Source organism: Podarcis gaigeae (assembly GCF_964106915.1).
Source record: "Podarcis gaigeae genome assembly, chromosome: 7".
Taxonomy (NCBI): Eukaryota; Metazoa; Chordata; class Lepidosauria; order Squamata; family Lacertidae; genus Podarcis; species Podarcis gaigeae.
In genome coordinates, this window is record NC_139683.1 from 2,308,600 (window position 1) to 2,328,066 (window position 19,467).

Consider the following 19,467-nt stretch of genomic DNA (forward strand, 5'->3'; position numbering starts at 1 on the left):
TTAAGAACAGACCTCTGGAACGGATTAAGTTCTTAACCCGAGGTACCACTGTATTGTGGGAAAGGACCCCGAGGGTCATCCAGTCCAACCCAATGCAGGAGTACCAGATCAGCATGAGCCAGGCAGGAACCCCTGAAATTGCTGTCGCGGCTGGGGGGGGGGATGCTGCCGGAAGGCAACTTTGCAAGAATCCTGGCTAAATTAATAATAATTTAATAATTTATTATTATTATTATTAAATATAATATAATATAATATAATATAATATAATATAATATAATATAATATAATTAGTTAATTAATATAATATAATTAATAATATTTTAACTCTGAGTCGGGCAGGAATTCCTGCCTTCGCCGCTCTCCACCGACCTCACTTCCGCCCTTGGGAGAAGAGGGCGGAAGTGGCTTCAAGCGCAGCCAGGAAGTCCCGCCTCCCGGAAGCGGGGGCCGCTCTGCCCCTGGACGCTCGATGGTGCGCTGCCCCTCCCGCTTCCTGTTGTTCCCGGACTCTCTTCCGGGTTGGGGGTCCGGAGGTTTGGCCGGAGCTGCGCCCGGTAAGTGGAGGCGCCCCTGGGGGGGAGGGAAGAGGGCCGCCCGGGGAGGAGGCGAGGGAGGCCTTCCCTGGCCGGGAGAGGCAGGATCCTGACCCTGCACCCGGGTTCTGCGCTTGCGGGTCGCCCTGCACGTCGGAATGCGCCCCAGGGAAACTCGCAGGCAGGAGGAGGAAAAGGAGAAGACCCAGTTCATTGCAGCGCCTGGATCTCTCTCCCAGGAACCCAGGAATCTGCCTGCCCCCGAGTCAGGCCCTCCAGCTCAGGGATGCCCACACGGGCTGGCAGCAGCCGGGGAAATAATAATAATAATAATAATAATAATAATAATAATAATAATAATATTTATACCCCGCCCTCCCCAGCCAAGACTCGGCTCAGGGCGGCTAACAATCAATAATAAAAACAAGTTGATTAAAATACAACTTAAAAACAAGATTAAAATACAACAAGCCAAGACCGGGCTCAGGGTGGTTAACACCAAGTATAAAAACAATTGATTAAAATACAACATTAAAATGCAGCCTCATTTCAGTAGAAACTCAAGTCAAAAACTTTTTGGAGGATGAAAACGCCAAATCTTCAGGGGTTCAGGCCGCCCTGGTGCCAAGGGGGATGCTCTGCCCTGGGCTGTCTGAATGTAAGATTATGGAGGGCAGTGATTAATGGGTATCCATGAGATTGTACAGTAATGCACGATATACATATATATTCTTAAGTCAGATAAATAGGGTATAATACTTAAATACTACTCGTATATAAGATTATGCACGAACAGTTAATATGTATTACGTAAAATTTATAGTAGGTAGTATATATTATAATATTCATGCGGCCCTTCCAGGTGGCATAGCTGTCAACTTTTCCCTTTTCTTGCGAGGAATCCTATTTGGAATAAGGGAATTCCCCTTAAAAAAGGGGGAAAGTTGACAGCTATGCCAGGTGGTGTGCATCCTTTTCCATTTCTGTACTTGCAACAGCCCTGTGAGGGAGGCGAGGCGGGGACTGGCCCAGGGCGGCACCCAGTGAGCCTCAGGATTCGAACCCTGGTCTCTGCCAGGACCTAGTCTGGCATCTGAACCTCCGCCACCACTGAGTCCTCAGAGCCTTGCCGGTTGCCAGGACCAGGGGAGTGGAAGATGCATCGTTCTGCCCGGACACTGAGGTCCAGCTCCGAGGGCCTTCTGGCGGTTCCCTCACTGTGAGAGGCCAAGTTACAGGGAACCAGTCAGAGGGCCTTCTCAGTGGTGGCGCCCGCCCTGTGGAACGCCCTCCCATCAGATGTCAAAGCGATAAACATCTACCTGACATTCAGAAGACATCTGAAGGCAGCCCTGTTCAGGGAAGTTTTTAATATGTGACATTTTAGTGTATCTTTCATCTTTGTTGGAAGCCGCCCAGAGTGGCTGGGGAAACCCAACCAGATGGGCAGGGTACAAATAATAATATATTATTATTATTATTATTATTATTATTATTATTATTATTATTATTATGTTTTGCTTGTAGTGGGGTGGTGGTCCATGGGTGTTTATTTTATTAAGGATTAGGATTCCCCTCCAGGAAATTTCCTGTGCCTTTAGCTCAGGGCTGCCACCTTTTCAGCCTACCACTAGCTGATATGGCGACGCCAGTAGCCGATTATCTTTCCATGCCATGGAAAAGCTTCGCCTGCCAACCCTTATTTATCATCCTGCTGAATAAAACACAAGAGCAGACCAGGCTGGTGCTGTTAGGGTGAGTTGGCAACCCAGCTTTAACAGCTGCATGACTGGCAGAAAACTGGCAGGTATGGATTTCTTCCCATGACTGCGTTTCTTAGAAGATGGATCTTCAGAATATCTCTCCCTGTTTCATTTCTGCCTGTCATGGGGGCTGTCAGTAGAGACTGACGTGGATTCCCTCCCTCTGCAGCTGAGGACAGACCTGCAGCACGCTCTCTCATTTTTCTGGCTTGCGGATTGTTGATGTGGGTGGCACAGAAAAATGTGTTAGAGAGAGTGGTTTTCATATAGAACAAATAGGTAAAGAGTAAAGGGACCCCCGACCATTAGGTGCAGTCGTGGCCGACTCTGGGGCTGCGGCACTCATCTCACTTTACTGGCCGAGGGAGCCGGCGCACAGCTTCTGGGTCATGTGGCCGGCATGACTAAGCCGCTTCTGGTGAACCAGAGCAGCGCACGGAAACGCTGTTTACCTTCCCGCTGGAGCAGTACCTATTTATCTACTTGCACTTTGATGTGCTTTCGAACTGCTAGGTTGGCAGGAGCAGGGACTGAGCAACGGGAGCTCACCCTGTCGCGGGGATTCAAACCGCCAACCTTCTGATCGGCAAGTCTTAGGCTCTGTGATTTAACCCACAGCGCCACTTACGTCCCTATAGAATAAATAAAAGTGCTTTAATGGTAACCCAGGGCCCTTTTAGTGAATTGTCACATGCTGACTTCTCACCTTAGCTTCTGTCTTTTTATGGGAAGTTTGGTCTTTTCAGTGCTGAAGATCAAACACCAGCAGAAAGGACAATTGCAAGGGTCAGTATCTCCTACTAGGCTAATTTTTTTAAAAATTGTGTTTAGGTTTATAAAGCGCTACTGAAGCTTGATGATGTCTGAAGATGAAGAAAAGCTTAACTTGCGTCGCCTTGAGCCAGCCATCCAGAAGTTCCTTAAAGTTGCCGTTCCAACAGATCTGGAGAGGTTAAGAAAGCATCAGATAAATATTGAGAAGGTTTACTGCTTTCCCCTGAATATTAAGTTGATATTGTATAATTTTACTGACATTAGCGCAACTTAATCAAAGCGGAGATGCTTTGATTGGAACTAAAGTTGGGCAAGTGTGTTTGGCTCTGTTGCATGACAATTTCCGCACCCCTCCTCAAAACAACCCCTCCACCTTCATTGGTTGTTAAAAGTCCATTCCTTTTCTTTAAATTGGGGCCTTAAAAAGGTAAAGGGACCCCTGACCATTAGGTCCAGTCGCGGACGACTCTGGGGTTGCGGAGCTCATCTCGCTTTACTGGCCGAGGGATGTGGCCAGCATGACTAAGCCGCTTCTGGCGAACCAGAGCAGCACACGGAAACGCCGTTCACCTTCCCGCTGGAGCGGTACCTATTTATCTACTTGCTCTTTTGATGTGCTTTCTAACTGCTAGGTTGGCAGGAGCAGGGACTGAGCAACGGGAGCTCACCCCGTCACAAGGATTCAAACTGCCGACCTTCTGATCGGCAAGTCCTAGGCTCTGTGGTTTAACCCACAGCGCCACCCGCGTCTCTATTAAATAATAAACTATTATTTAAAATGAGGCAGCCGAGGCAGCCTGGGGGTGCTCCCATTTGCTGCAGAACAGCTGAATGGCTGGTCATTATTATGGGATGTTGGGAGGGTAAAGGTCTGCCTCCATTGGCCAATATTGTGTTTTATCTTAAATGCATGTTCTGGGTGCCCATCCAAGAGAGCTGCTATAAACAGAGAAAAGAGGCTGTCTAAAGGTTTGGATTGAGAGTTGCCTTTCAGTCTGTGCACCTGCTGAGATAATAACAATAACGATAACGATAACGATAACAATAACAATAACAATAACAATAATAATAATAATAATAATAATAATAATAATAATATTTATTTATACCCTGCCCTCCCCAGCCAAGACCGGGCTCAGGGCAGCTAACACCAAGTATAAAACAATTGATTATAATACAACTAAAAACAAGATTAAAGTACAACATTTAAATGCAGCCTCATTTCAGTAGAAACTCAAATCAAAAACTTTTTGGGGATGAAAACGTCAAACCTTCAGCGTCAAATGAGGGGACAAGTTGGTCGCAATGATTTGCAGATGCAACTGGGGTCAAAATTACCCCCCCCCCATAAATAAATATTGCTTTCCATGAACTCTACAGGTAGTTATGGCCTCACTTGGGTGGGTCGCAAGTGTGATTCTAAGTGGAAAATATCATTTATAAACATCAGGTTTATGAAGAGGGTTTGCAAGCCAGTGGGGGCTTCTATTTGCCCTGGTACAATAAGGAAGTGAGTAATTTGTTGATTTTTAGGGTTTTTCGCCTTCAGTGCTCTTTTCTCGCAAGAGAGGGAACGAGGAGGCTCTGGGCTAAGTATCTGTAGACATGAAAACTGTAAAAACCGTAAAAAGGCAAATGGCATTTTGCAAGGTTTCTCCCCCCCCTTTTTTATTGAATTTCCACAAAATGATATAACAAAGAAACACAAAACACACAACAAAAACACACACAATTTTCAATAAAATTGAACACAAAAAGAAATTATTTCTTCTAACACCTAATTCTCATAACATTGATAACTGACTTCCTCAGTTCCCCTCTCACTCAATTTCATTATGTCACATTTATAACAGTTCTTCCAGTTCATATTTCTAATAATATTAACTCCTTTCATTTACTAATCTCTTCGGTGTTTTGCAAGGTTTCTTTGAGCCCTAATACTCTATGTGTTTCCACCTCCTAGCTCTCGTCAGTATCTCTCCTCGTTTGCAGGGGAATCTTTCCCTGCAAATGCTCATCTATTTTTCACCAGATTGTGGATGGGGACTCAAAGCACCAGATGTTGGTTCAAACTTTGTCGCAATTGAAGAGTCCCTGGGACAAGGAGTTGTGAATGTCTTGTGTAATGGCTTTTGTGACATTTCTCAGCGTTGTTGGGTAACACTGGGCTCTCTTTGTTGATGGAGGCTTAAGCTGGAATCAGAGAGCAAAGTTTGCTGCAATTGAGAGAGTGAGTCTGTTGCTTGGAATCATGTGTGCACATAGCTTATCTTATCCTTTCGTGCCAGTAGGCACTGGAATAGCCTGTTCCCCAAACCCCACCATCTCCTCTGCCTTAAGACAGCACAGGGAAAGCGAAATGGCGGTTCTCTTTGTCCTTCCTTTCTCTGTAGACCCATAAAAACACAATTTTTTTTCTCTCTCTCCTTGCCTTTAGTATCAGAGATGCAGACTGTGGGACAGGTTACATGAAGAGCACATCAATGCCGGCCGTACAGTTCAAGTAAGTAGTTAGAAATGCGCATTCCAGTGTTTGTTGTGAATGCTGCTGGTTTTTCCCAGAAAATAGCAGAAGCCACAATGCAAAGATCTCCCCTTTCTCCTCGTAGGGGTAAAGGTAAAGGTAAAGGGACCCCTGACCATTAGGTCCAGTTGTGACCGACTCTGGGGTTGTGGCGCTCATCTTGCTTTATTGGCCGAGGAAGCCGGCGTACAGCTTCTGGGTCATGTGGCCAGCATGACTAAGCCGCTTCTGGCGAAGCAGAGCAGCGCACGAAAACACCGTTTACCTTCCCACTGGAGCCGCACCTATTTATCTACTTGCACTTTGACGTGCTTTTGAACTGCTAGGTGGGTAGGAGCAGGGACTGAGCAACGGGAGCTCACCCCATCGCGGGGATTCGAACCGCCGACCTTCTGATCGGCAAGTCCTAGGCTCTGTGGTTTAACCCACAGCGCCACCCATATCCCATAGGGCACCGTAGCTAACCTAAAAGCTACCCAAGCTTTCCTCCTCCTTCCACTATCCAACCTGTGTTGAATCTTACATTTGGCTGCTCCTTGGGGCAGCCTGCAACGTTCCGTTCCAAGCCTGTTCCGTTGCCTGCAACGATCCTATAACAACACACAACAGAGGTGCACCGTTCCCTCAATTATGATACAACAACTGCAAATGGCTTCATTGTCAGCAACTGAAAATACGATGAGATGTGAAATAAGCAAGCCATTTTGGACTCTAATGTCAAGCATAAATACCTTAGTGTTCTTAACTTGTATGTACAATTGCTTTAATAGTTCTTAATTAGGTGTAGCTGTTTTATACATGTTTTGGTTGTCAATTGCTCTGGCGATGTCTCAGGGGGAAGCGATTCATAAATGAAATACATAATAATATTTATATCCTGTTTTTTCTAAACCAAAGAATGCACTCAAAATACAGAAAGGGAGGAGATGACAGTATAGGTGGCCATACCTGGGATATTAGCCCAAGATGTAGTCTCACAGAAAATAAAAGGCATTCTCTATGCAGCCTTTAAAGGTAAAGGGAAAGGGACCATTAGGTCCAGTTGTGTCTGTCTCTGGGGTTGCAGCACTCATCTCGCTCTATAGGCCGAGGGAGCTGGCGTACAGCTTCCGGGTCATGTGGCCAGCATGACTAAGCCGCTTCTGGCGAACCAGAGCAGCACACGGAAACATCGTTTACCTTCCCGCCGGAGCGGTACCTATTTATTTTCTTGCACTTTGACGTGCTTTCAAACTGCTAGGTTGGCAGGAGCAGGGACCAAGCAATGGGAGCTCACCCCGTCATTGCGGGGATTCGAACCACCGACCTTCTGATCGGCAAGCCCTTGGCTCTGTGGTTTCTGATCGGCAAGCCCTAGGCTCTGTGGCTCTGTGGCTGTATTCAATGGGTTGTGTGTAACCAAATCCCCGGACGGCAACTATTACAGGCCATTCAAATCAGAGAATAATTAAAGAGTGGGAGGGAGTGAAGGAATATACGAAAAAATAGGGTTCCGGAACTGGAATATTAATAAATAACATGTAAAACGTGCAGAGGTTAAGCAAGGAAATAATAAAAGAATCAGCTGAACAATGATTAAATTATAACAACACAACAAGACGGAAGAAGAAGAAGAAAAAAAGAGATCACACATGGGTGAAGGGGAATGGGGGGTATAGGGGAATTTGAAATATTATTTATAATATAAAAGCTTTAATATAAAATTTCTAATTGTGTTGTATTTGTATACAGCAAAGAGAAGTTTACAGTAATTAGGTATATTTTAAGTTAGTTTATTATGTGATAGGTTTATGTTAGAAAATTCATATGGATGCTGAATTTGATGTTTGTCATTTTTCTTTTTTCGGTTTTGGAAATAAAAAATTAAAAACAACAACAACCCCCCCCCCCTTTTTGAATTGTCATTTGCAGCAGCTGCGAGCAAATATCCGAGAGATGGAGAAGCTCTGCCTACGGGTCCGGAAGGAAGACCTCCATGCTTTGGAGAGAATGATCAACCCGGTGAAGGACCAGGCGTCGGTGGCCATCAAGGAATTTCTGCAGCTCCACTTGGAGTCTGCAGAAGAACTGAAGAGGCAGTTTAAGGAGAAAGAGGCCTTGCTCCAGTCCCCATTAACCAGATCAACCACTGTAGCAGGGGGTATGAGTGCATTGTGTTCCTTTTTCATACAAGTATGTTTTTATCACGAGAAATCTGTATGATCTTTCTGGACAGGAGAGAAACCAGAGTTGAGATGTCATTTAACTGTTAAATGACCCATCTGTCACATGTAAAATGTTGAAAGCTGCGGGAATGTTTAAGCCAAAGTTGCACATGTTGAAGGCCCTGGACATGTTCCTAGTTTCTTCCGCTGAAATCAAAGAGCAAAAAAAAGCAGCCAGCTTGCAAATACTCCAGTATGAAAACCAGTGGAAATGTTTCAATCTGCTGTTTAAGCAGCGAAATGCAAACGGCCTCGGCCCAGTATACCTGAAGGAGCATCTCCACCCCCATTGTTCTGCCCAGATGCTGAGGTCCAGCGCCGAGAACCTTCTGGTGGTTCCCTCATTGCGAGAAGCAAAGCTATGGGGAACCAGGCGGAGGGCCTTCTCGGTGGTGGCGCCTGCCCTGTGGAACGCCCTCCCACCAGATGTCAAAGAGAAAAACAACTACCTGACATTCAGAAGACATCTGAAGGCAGCCCTGTTCAGGGAAGCTTTTAATGTGTGACATCTTAGTGTATTTTTGGTCTTTGTGGAAGCCGCCCAGAGTGGCTGGGGAAACCCAGCCAGATGGGCAGGGTACAAATAATAATAATAATAATAATAATAATAATAATAATAATAATAATAATAATAATAATAATAATATTGGGCGGAACAGAGGAAGCTGCCTTATACTGAGCCAGTCGGTTGGTCTGTCTTATCTCAGTAGAGTCTACACCGTCCGGCAGCAGTTCTCCAGGGTTTCAGACAGAACATTCACATCCTTCCTGAAGACGCAGAGCAGAGAACCTGGGACCTTCTCCCTGCCAAGGAGATGCTCTGCCACTGAGCTGTGACCCTTCCCTCATTGCCCCCCCCCCAAACCTGCACATAGTGCCATTGCTCTTACTTTCTTAAAATCCCCCCTCCCCCACCAGGGCCCACCTTTTCTGGGTAGCCTTTAAATACATCATCATCATCATTATTAGACCACCCTTCATAATAATAATAAATAATAATAATAAATTTTATTTATATCCCGCCCTCCCCAGCCGAAGCCGGGCTCAGGGCGGCTAACAATAATCAAATAATCAAACAATCAAATAGTCACACATTCAAAATATTTCATTATAAAAATTAGTTAAAATCAAATTAATGGCAACCGATTAAGCAAGATTCTGTGCAGGTTGCCAGAGGAGGGAGTCAGGCTGCGCCCTGACCAAAGGCCTGGTGGAAAAGCTCTGTCTTGCAGGCCCTGCGGAAAGATGTCAAGTCCTGCAGGGCCCTAGTCTCTTGTGACAGAGCGTTCCACCAGATTGGAGCCGCAGCCGTAAAAGCCCTGGATCTGGTTGAGGCCAGCCTAACCTTCATCTGAAGATCACGAGGCATTTGATCCTAAATGTGTGCATATACGGGACACGGGTGGCGCTGTGGGTTAAACCACAGAGCCTAGGACTTCAGAAGGTCGGCGGTTTGAATCCCTGCGACGGGGTGAGCTCCCGTTGCTTGGTCCCTGCTTCTGCCAACCTAGAAGTTCGAAAGCACGTCGAAGCACAAGTAGATAAATAGGTACCGCTCCAGCGGGAAGGTAAACGGCGTTTCTGTGCACTGCTCTGGTTCGCCGGAAGCGGCTTAGTCCTGCTGGCCACATGACCCGGAAGCTGTATGCCAGCTCCCTCGGCCAATAAAGCAAGATGAGCGCCGCAACCTCAGAGTTGGTCATGACTGGACCTAATGGTCAGGGGTCCTTTTACCCTTTACCATCTGAAGATCACGAGGCATCTGACCGTAAATGTGTTCATCTACAGTGATACCTCGGTTCTCGAACGAAATCCATTCCGGAAGCCCATTCAGCTTCCGAAACTTTCAAAAACTGAGGCACAGCTTCCGATTGGTTGCAGGAGCTTCCTGCACTCAAGCCGAAACTGTGTTGCACGTTCGGGTTTCTGAAAAACGTTTCACAACAGAAGCATTTGCTTTCGGGTTTTCGGAATCCGGGACCAAAACGTACGATAACGGAGGCATTCGGGAACCGAGGCTTTGTGTTTCTTTCTATGTACTCTTCTTCTGACTGTCTCTGCCACCATTGTCTCCCCAGTGCTCATTTTTAGATTGTAAGCTCCCTGCAGCAGGGGTTTGCCCCTGTTGACAGCCCTGCGTAAATAACGCTCTTAGAATTGTAGAGTTGGAAGGGGTCCTGCAGGTCATCTAGTCCAACCCCCTGTAATGCAGGAATCCCTGACAGATGGCCACCCATCCTCTGCTTAACAACAACAACAACAACAACAACAACAACAACAACAACAACAACAACAATTTATTTATACCCCGCCCATCTGGCTTGGTTTCCCCAGCCACTCTGGGCGGCTTCCAACAAAGTATTAAAATACAGTGGTCTGTTAAACATTAAAAGCTTCCCTAAACAGGGCTGCCTTCAGATGTCTTCTAAAAGTCTGGTAGTTGTTGTTCTCTTTGACATCTGGTGGGAGGGAGTTCCACAGGGCGGGTGCCACCACCGAGAAGGCCCTCTGCCTGGTTCCTTGTAACTTGGCTTCTCGCAGTTAGGGAACGGCCAGAAGGCCCTCGGAGCTGGACCTCAGTGTCCGGGCTGGATGATGGGGATGGAGACGCTCCTTCAGGGATACAGGACTGAGGCCGTTTAGGGCTTTCAGGGTCAATTGTGCCCGGAAACGTACTGGGAGCCAATGGAGGTCTTTCAAGACCAGTGTTATGTGGTTCCGGCGGCTGCTCCCAGTCACCAGTCTAGCTGCTCCATTCTGGGTTAGTTGTAGTTTCCGGGTCATCTTCAAAGGTAGCCCCACTTGGAGCGCATTGCAGTAGTCCAAGCGAGAGATAACCAGAGCATGCATCACTCTGGAGAGACAGTCTGCGGGCAGGGAGGGTCCCTGCTTAAGAACTTCCAAGGAAGGAGAGTCCACCCCCATTTATCCAACGGCAGTTAAATCAAATTGGGGTGGAGGGCTGGGAGCTCTTTATCTCTTGCTAGGTTAACCCTCTGGGACACATTATGAGACTTTGTGATCTTTCCACTCAGAAACGTTTTACGATGCCAGCAGCGAAGGACTCTCTCAGAGTTACATCCAGACGTTCTCCCCTCTCCCCGAAATCCCCCAGGATCAGAACGCGGCGGAATCGTGGGAAATGCTTGAAGAGGTAGGCTGGGCTTCTACTCTTAGGGTCCCTTGGACAAATCTAGAGCAGCAGAAGAGTAACAGCACATTTTTTTGGATCTCTTTGTAGGACTTGATTGAGCTCAGCAACCTGGTGACGGACTTCTCTCTGCTTGTTAACGTAAGTATGGCAATATTAGGGTCTTAAGGTTCCTCCTGCGTTCAGAAGAAAGGGGCGAAAAGAAGAAGTTAGCAGCACAATTCTTACGTCTCTGGAGTGAGAAGAGAAATATGCAGAGAGTTTAGTCTCTGTGGCTAAAAGATTGAGGTTGAATCCTGACAAGACAGAAGTACTGTTTTGGGGGGACAGGGGGCGTGTGGGTGTGGAGGACTCCCTGGTCCTGAATAGGGTCACTGTGTCCCTGAAGGACCAGCTGCGCAGCCTGGGAGTCATTCTGGACTCAAAGCTGTCCATGGAGGCACAGGTTAATTCTGTGTCCAGGGCAGCTGCTGACCAGCTCCATCTCGTACGCAGGATGAGAGCCTACCTGCCCGCAGACTGTCTCGCCAGAGTGGTGCATGCTCTGGTTATCTCTCGCTTGGACTACTGCAATGCGCTCTACGTGGGGCTACCTTTGAAGGTGACTCAGAAACTGCAACTAATCCAGAATGTGGCAGCTAGACTGGTGACTGGGAGCGGCCGCCGAGACCATATAACACCTGTCTTGAAAGACCTACATTGGCTCCCAGTACCTTTCTGAACACAATTCAAAGTGTTGGTGCTGACCTTGAAAGCCCTAAACGGCCTCGGTCCTGTATACCTGAAGGAGCGTCTCCACTGCCGTCATCCAGCCCAGACACTGAGGTCCAGCCCTGAGGGCCTTCTGGCGGTTCCCTCCCTGCGAGAAGCCAAGTTACAGGGAACAAGGCAGAGGGCCTTCTCGGTAGTGGCACCCACCCTGTGGGTTTCCCTAGCCACTCTGGCCTGCTTCCAACAGAATATTAAAATACAATAGTCTATTAAACATTAAAAGCTTCCCTAAACAGGGCTGCCTTCAGATGTCTTCTAAGAGTCATATTTTTCTCTTTGACATCTGCTGGGAGGGCGTTCCACAGGGTGGGCTCCACCACCAAGAAGCCCCTCTGCCTGGTTCCCTGTAACTTGGCTTCTCGCAGCACCTCCATGCCAACTTGTCCCTCCCTTGACATCACAGGACCTTGCGTGCCAAATGGTGGTGGGTCTTGGTGGGCTGAATTTGGCCCCTGGGATGGAGGTTCCCCACCCCTCCTTTTTATATTTTTTTAATGGGTTTTATAAACAAGAATGGGACGCAGGTGGCGCTGTGGGTTAAACCACTGAGCCTAGGATTGCCGATCAGAAGGTCGGCGGTTTGAATCCCCGTGACGGGGTGAGCTCCCGTTGCTCGGTCCCTGCTCCTGCCAACCTAGCAGTTCAAAAGCATGTCATGTGCAAGTAGATAAATAGGTACCCCTCCAGTGGGAAGGTAAACGGCGTTTCCGTGCGCTGCTCTGGTTCGCCAGAAGCGGCTTCGTCATGCTGGCCACATGACCTGGAAGCTGTACGCTGGCTCCCTCCGCCAGTAAAGCGAGATGAGCGCCGCAACCCCAGAGTTGTCTGCAACTGGACCTAATGGTCAGGGGTCCCTTTACCTATAAACAAGAATAACGTTATACAAACCAGCATACCACGTTTTCTCATGACTTTTGTATATCGCAAACAGAGCATAATAAATGTGGGAAATTATCTATGACATATGTTTCATTATTAGCGGTCAGTGTAGAAGTTTTTGGTTCATGAATTGGTTTAAGCAATTAGGAAGAGGAAGGGGAAAAAGGGTGAGGTGGAACGGTGAGTAGGGTTCGGTGGTTATGTTTCTATTATTCTACTTAGTGGGGGGGCTTGTGTCAGCATTAATTGTATTGCCCACCCCCTCCTTTAAAGGTTAATACCATCAGTTTGAATTGGGCCCCCAAATGCACCAGTAGTCAGTGCAGAATTGCACTCTGCATTCCAATTTTCTGGCCAACGACCACCTAGGCAGCCACATTTCACATTGGTTGACATTTCTGCATCGCCTTCGATGGCAGCCTTGTGGTTGTTGTTGTTTAGTCGTGTCCGCCTCTTCATGACCCCCTGGACCAGAGCATGTCAGGCCCTCCTGTCTTCCACTGCCCCCCACAGTTTGTTCAAACTCATGCTGGTAGCTTCAAGAACACTGTCCCACCATCTTGTCCTTTGTCGTCCCCTTCTCCTTGTGCCCCCCATCTTTCCCAACATCAGGGTCTTTTCCAGGGAGTCTTCTCTTCTCATGAGGTGGCCAAAGTCTTGGAGCCTCAGCTTCAGGATCTGTCCTTCCAGTGAGCACTCAGGGCTGATTTCCTTCAGAATGGAGAGGTTTGATCTTCTTGCAGTCCGTGGGATTCTTCGGCGATCAGCCTTCTTTATGGTCCAGCTCTCTCACTTCCATACATCACTACTGGGAAAACCTTGTGGAGAAAGTCCATTATTGTGGTTCAGCTTTGAATGGAAAGGGACCGAAATAGGCTTCAGCCAGAAAATGCTATTTTTAGTTTTCGGAATCCAGCACTTCGGAAGGCTCAACGCTTGGTACTTTGAAGCGGGGTGTGTGTTTTTGTTCTGCCGTTTCGCTTGAAAACTCTTTTGTGTCTTCTAGGCTCAGCAGGAGAAGATTGACAGGATTGAAGATAACGTCAACACGGCCGCCGTGAATGTTGAAGAGGGGACCAGGAATCTGTCCAGGGTAGGGCTCTCTCCATTCGTCTCCTGGCAAACCAGCGACACTCTGCTTTCCAGCAATACTGCATTGAATCAAAAAATCAAGGAGTCTTAGAATTGGAAGGGACCCCGAGGGTCATCTAGTCCAACCCCCGGCAATGCTGGAATCTCAGCTAAAGAATCACTGGCAGGTGGCCCTCCAACCTCTGCTTAAAAACCTCCAAGGAAGGAGAGTCCGCTGCCTCCCTGTGGGAGCCGACTTCACTGTGGAGCAGCTCTTACTATCAGAAAGTTCTTAGAATCCTAGAATCATAGAGTTGGAAGAGACCACAAGGGCCATCGAGTCCAACCCCCTGCCAAGCAGGAAACACCATCAGAGCACTCCTGACGTGGTTGTCAAGCCTCTGCTTAAAGACCTCCAAAGAAGGAGACTCCACCACACTCCTTGGCAGCAAATTCCACTGTCAAACAGCTCTTACTGTCAGCATGTTCTTCCTAATGTTTAGGTGGAATCTTCTTTCTTGTAGTTTGGAGCCATTGCTCCGTGTCCGCTTCTCTGGAGCAGCAGAAAACAACCTTTCTCCCTCCTCTATGTGACATCCTTTTATATATTTGAACATGGCTATCATATCACCCCTTAACCTAATCTTCTCCAGGCTAAACATGCCCAGCTCCCTTAGCCGTTCCTCATAAGGCATCATTTCCAGGCCTTTGACCATTTTGGTTGCCCTCCTCTGGACACGTTCCAGTTTGTCAGTGTCCTTCTTGAACTGTGGTGCCCAGAACTGGACACAGTACTCCAGGTGAGGTCTGACCAGAGTCTGACATCTTCCTGATGTTTAGTTGGAATCTCTTTTCTTGTCACCTGAATCCATTAGTTCAGGTTCTGCCTCTGAAACAGCAGAAAACACCGTTTTTCAGGTGACACGCCTCCCTCATAAGCCACAATGACAACTCAGCCTGGAGCCATAAGAAAACCATAGGAAAGGCTGCAGTTCTGTGCCTCCTCCTCAGGTAGTCTTTGGCGATCCCTCGTAGCTGCGGAAGTTTGTCTTCCATAAACATGGTTTTAACAACGAGCCCGTAAGTGACTGTGGAGGCCAATTCTGGATCCACACGTCCTTCCACAGTGGGGACATTGGTTTATTTGGTTCTATGTTTTCTAGAGAATTCATCAAGAGTGCATATTCTGTGACTTTTAGAGATTTAGAAGATTTCTGTTTAATAATAATATTTTATTTATTTATTTATATCCCGCCCTCCCCAGCCAAGACCGGGCTCAGGGCGGCTAACAATCAATAATAAAAACAAGTTGATTAAAATACAACTTAAAAACAAGATTAAAATACAACATTAAAAAATTAAAGTGCATTAAAACTCTAACACATATGGATGGAAGACTTTCTACAAGTGTTACTCAGTGGGAATTTCTCTTTTAACTCCAGGATTTTGATTGGAGCATCATTTTTTTAAAAAATTAATTATCCAATAAGTTAGGAAGAAGCATAGGGGAGAGCTGATTTTTTCTGTTTGCTTGTTCTGTTTATTTGGTTTTGCAGAGAATGCATATTTCATATTGTTTTATGTTCTGTATAGATTACAGTGGTACCTTGGGTTACAGGCGCATCAGATTACATACACTTCAGGTTACAGACTCCGCTAACCCAGAAATAGTACCTCGGGTTAAGAACTTTGCTTCAGGATGAGAACAGAAATTGTGCTCCGGTGGCAGCAGGAGGCCCCATTAGCTAAAGTGGTCCTTCAGGTTAAGAACAGTTTCAGGTTAAGAACGGACCTCTGGAATGAATTAAGTACTTAACCCAAGGTAAAGGTAAAGGGACCCCTGACCATTGTCCATTTGTGGCCAACTCTGGGGTTGCGGCGCTCATCTCGCTTTATTGGCCGAGGGAGCCAACGTACAGCTTCCGGGTCATGTGGCCAGCAGGACTAAGCCACTTCTGGCGAACCAGAGCAGCGCACGGAAACACCATTTACCTTCCCGCCAGAGTGCTACCTATTTATCTACTTGCACTTTGACGTGCTTTTGAACTGCTAGGTTGGCAGGAGCAGGGACCGAGCAACGGGAGCTCACCCCGTTGCGGTGATTCAAACCGCCGACCTTCTGATCAGCAAGTCCTAGGCTCAGTGGTTTAACCCACAGTGCCACCCGCGTCCCTTCCTTCCTTAACCTGAGGTACCACTGTATAAAAAGAGTTTATATTGACACTGCATTGTTGTACTTGGTCATCGTGTCGCCTTTGGATATTACTGACAATCTCCGGGTAGCAGGAGCAACCAGTCCCACGCCCCCCCCCCGATTAACTACCGCTGTATAAGACGACCGCCCCTTTTTTTGGCAAAATTTTCTAAGAAAAAAACCTTGTCTTATACGCGGAAAAGTACGGTACTTTCTTGCAACACCAGCTCACTCCTTTCTCTTGTCTTCCTTCTTCTCCAGGCTGCCAAATTCAAGCTGGCCGCCCTGCCTGTCGCCGGCGCCCTCATTGGCGGAGTTGTTGGGGGTCCTATCGGGCTCCTGGCCGGGTTCAAAGTGGCCGGCATTGCTGCCGCGCTGGGCGGCGGAGTTTTGGGCTTCACGGGTGGGAAACTGATCCAGAAGAAGAAGCAAAGGATGATCGAAGGCCTCTCGGCTCCCTCCTCCTGCAGCTGCCCAGATCTCCCCAGACCAAGCGATCGAGAATGTAGCTGAAGGGGGGCTCCTCTGGTGAGCCACCCGCCTCCGCTTTGGATCCCCCTTGCGCCCGACAGACTTGAAGAGCAGATCCAGCCCTGGCAGCGTTTGGAAAGGGTAACCCCGAGTCCCTCTCTCCGGTTGGGGCAGAGAAGGCTCGCCCTTCCATTTTGAAAAGTGGCGAAGCCAGAGGCAGGTCAGAAGGCGTGTGCCAAAGGAGCAGCTTTCTCGTCCGAGAATTAAGGGGGCGTTGTTCTCAAGACACCTTTTCCTGGAGAAACAGACAAGGGAGATTTTAAGTCGTAAGTTTTCCAGTGCCTGGTCCATCTTCCCTGCAAGCGTGCAAATAAATGTCTCCTTCAGGGTTCTTTGTGGTGGAATCTTTAGCCAAGTTTGAAGTTCAAAGCCTGGACTCTTTTCATACACCTGTTTGGCTCAGGTGAAGAAACTGACCCTCGCCTTTGCCCAAGTGCTGCATTTCTGGGATTTTTTTTTTTTAAGGCGCAGACTTTCCCCAAACTTAACCTTTCAGGCTTTAGGACAGAAGTCCTGCGCACTCTCTCTCTCTCTCTTTATAAAGTGTTGCTTTTAGGAAAATCGGAACTGTGCTTTGCGAACGAATCTTCACAGTGTTTCAGGTTCTCTTCGGAAGTATCCGCTAACGGCCACCAAGTGTTGGAGGACTCTGTGGTGGCCAAATTTCCGGATATATTGGACGGGACATTGATCTCCCATAATCCCTTTTCCCCATTGCCACATCGGCCGAATTCTGATGGCAGGGAATCAAAGATGAGCCAAAGATAACGCCATACTGTGCCATTGCTCTGCTGACAGTTGGGTTTTTTTTGCTGGGTGTTGAGTTTTCTGAATACGAAGCCTTTTTCTTTTTAAGTGCTCCAACGTTTATAAGTAAAGTTTGATACGTGCTTAAAAGGAGTTGCATTTTTCTCCGGCACAAAAGAAGTCTTAATTCAGTGTCTGAAGATGATGTCCCTGCATCTCGGTCCTACCCAGGGCTTGGTGGCAGGATGGGTCTCCTTGAAATTGTGCGATTGTCTCTCATCAAGGTTTGTGTCTTACCTGAAGGCCAAGACCTGTGGCTTCTTCGTTCCTCTGACAGCGGACTCGGGACTTCAACATTGTTGTCAGGCCTCTACAGAACAGTATACAGGAGATTAGGATTCTGGTGTCAGTGGGTCGCTATGTTGTGTGGGTCACAAGCACCACCCTCCACATGAAAACCACTCTTAAATATTTTGAACTTGCCCACCTAAAAAATGGTAGTGCGGTTGTGGGGAACGTCCATTATATGCCATTTGTTAAGCGGAGCAGCAAATTGTTTTACTGGGTGATTTAATCAAAGCGGGAGTTCTTAATGACATGGGAAATAAAAACCATTTTAAAAATTATAGTTACTTGTGTGTTCAGAGACTGTCTTTTACGAAAGCAAAAGAAATCACCACTCGGCTGTTTGATCCGTGGAGTTGCCACTGTCTCAGGTCCCACGTAATAGCCGCTCTGCATTTATCAGATCTTCGGAACTCCCTGCCTCTTGATGCGAGGCAGGCGCCTTCACTGTATTCTTTTTGGCACCTGCCCAGAACTTTTTTTTTAGGCGAGCCTAACAGAGAGTTGATTCGAGTTTTAATCTGTTATTGCCGCTGTTTTGATTTCTGGAGCCTTTAATTATTGTTAATTCTTCCCAATAATTTCATGGTTTTCTGTGTTTTGTAAACCGCTTTGAGGGTTTTAAAAAAAACAATCCAGTAGTGTATAAATTTTTATGAAATAAATATATCTATATATATCTATAAAGAATGGAGGGATTTGTTCCCTTGTGCTTGGGTGCTTCAAATACAAGATTGTTAAGGAGGTTATTTGTGACTCAGCGTTTGTGACTTTCTAGTATAGAGAAAAGGTGAGTCGGGGGCAACACAATAGAAGTTTATAAAACTCTTTCTGAAGAAAGTGAACAGAGGATAGTTTTCCTCCCTCTCCTGTAGCACTCGAACTCGTGTCCGTCCAACGAAGCTGAATGTTGGATGGTTCAGGACCGATGAAAGAAAGCTGTGATTCCTTGCATATCGGGGTTGGGATAGATGTCCCTTGGGGGTCCCTTCCAACTCTACAATTCTGTGGTTCTAGGAAGGAGTGCAAACTATGTCAGCCTATCCCAAGGGAAAAGGAATAAGAATGAGAAACCTGCTGCAAGAGGATCATAATTCTCTCCTCCTGAGACCTTTGGGAATTCCCCAAGTCTCTGGATGAGGCAGCAGTTCTCCCAGAAGGCCAACAGGGGGCAGCAGTGCACTGCCCAACATCACAACAAAAGAGTCTTGTGGAGTCTTCAAGACTAAACAACTTTATTGGGGCATCAGCGTTCATGAACTAGAGTCCAATTTGCCCCAGTCTATTTGAATGGTTATATTAGTTGGCGATACATAAGAAGACCCCGCTGGATTGTTGTTGTTGTTGTTGTTTAGTGGTGTCCGCCTCTTTGTGACCCCCTGGACCAGAGCACGCCAGGCCCTCCTGTCTTCCACTGCCTCCCGCAGTTTGGTCAAACTCATGCTGGTAGCTTCGAGAACACTGCCCCACCATCTCATCCTCTGTCGTCCCCTTCTCCTTGTGCCCTCCATCTTTCCCAACATCAGGGTCTTTTCCAGGGAGTCTTCTCTTCTCATGAGGTGGCCAAAGTCTTGGAGCCTCAGCTTCAGGATCTGTCCTTCCAGGGAGCACTCAGGGCTGATTTCCTTCAGAATGGAGAGGTTGGATCTTCTTGCAGTCCATGGGACTCTCAAGAGTCTCCTCCAGCACCAGAATTCAAAAGCATTCATTCTTTGGCGATCAGCCTTCTTTATGGTCCTGCTGGATTAGATTCATGGAATTGCGAAGAGTTGGAAGGGATCGCAAGGCTCATATAGTCGAATTCCCCATGGTGCAAGGATATTTTGCCCGCCACCCTGAGATAACAACAACAACAACAACAACAACAACAACAACAATTTAAAATTTTATTTATACCCCGCCCTCCCCAGCCAAGACGGGCGGCTAACACGATATATAACACAATTGATTCAAATACAACTTAAAAAACAAGATTAA

The 19,467-nt window shown here is 47.1% G+C and overlaps 2 protein-coding genes across 2 annotated transcripts in view; both read left to right on the top strand.

Moving 5' to 3' along the window:
* GORAB (golgin, RAB6 interacting) overlaps positions 1 to 15,495 on the top strand; it is an 88,631-nt gene extending 73,136 nt beyond the window's left edge. Inside the window, exon 6 of the mRNA XM_083749341.1 lies at positions 15,317 to 15,495. The gene's annotated coding sequence lies outside the window, so the exon portion shown is untranslated. The remainder of the gene's footprint in view (positions 1 to 15,316) is intronic.
* Positions 446 to 17,773, top strand: STX17 (syntaxin 17). The gene is made up of 8 exons (XM_083749401.1): positions 446 to 557; positions 3,131 to 3,281; positions 5,511 to 5,576; positions 7,509 to 7,737; positions 10,837 to 10,955; positions 11,043 to 11,093; positions 13,609 to 13,695; positions 16,129 to 17,773. The coding sequence occupies exons 2-8, from the start codon at positions 3,156 to 3,158 to the stop codon at positions 16,378 to 16,380; spliced, it is 930 nt and encodes a 309-aa protein (XP_083605527.1). The 5' UTR covers positions 446 to 557; positions 3,131 to 3,155; the 3' UTR covers positions 16,381 to 17,773.
* Positions 17,774 to 19,467: the final 1,694 nt, after the last annotated feature.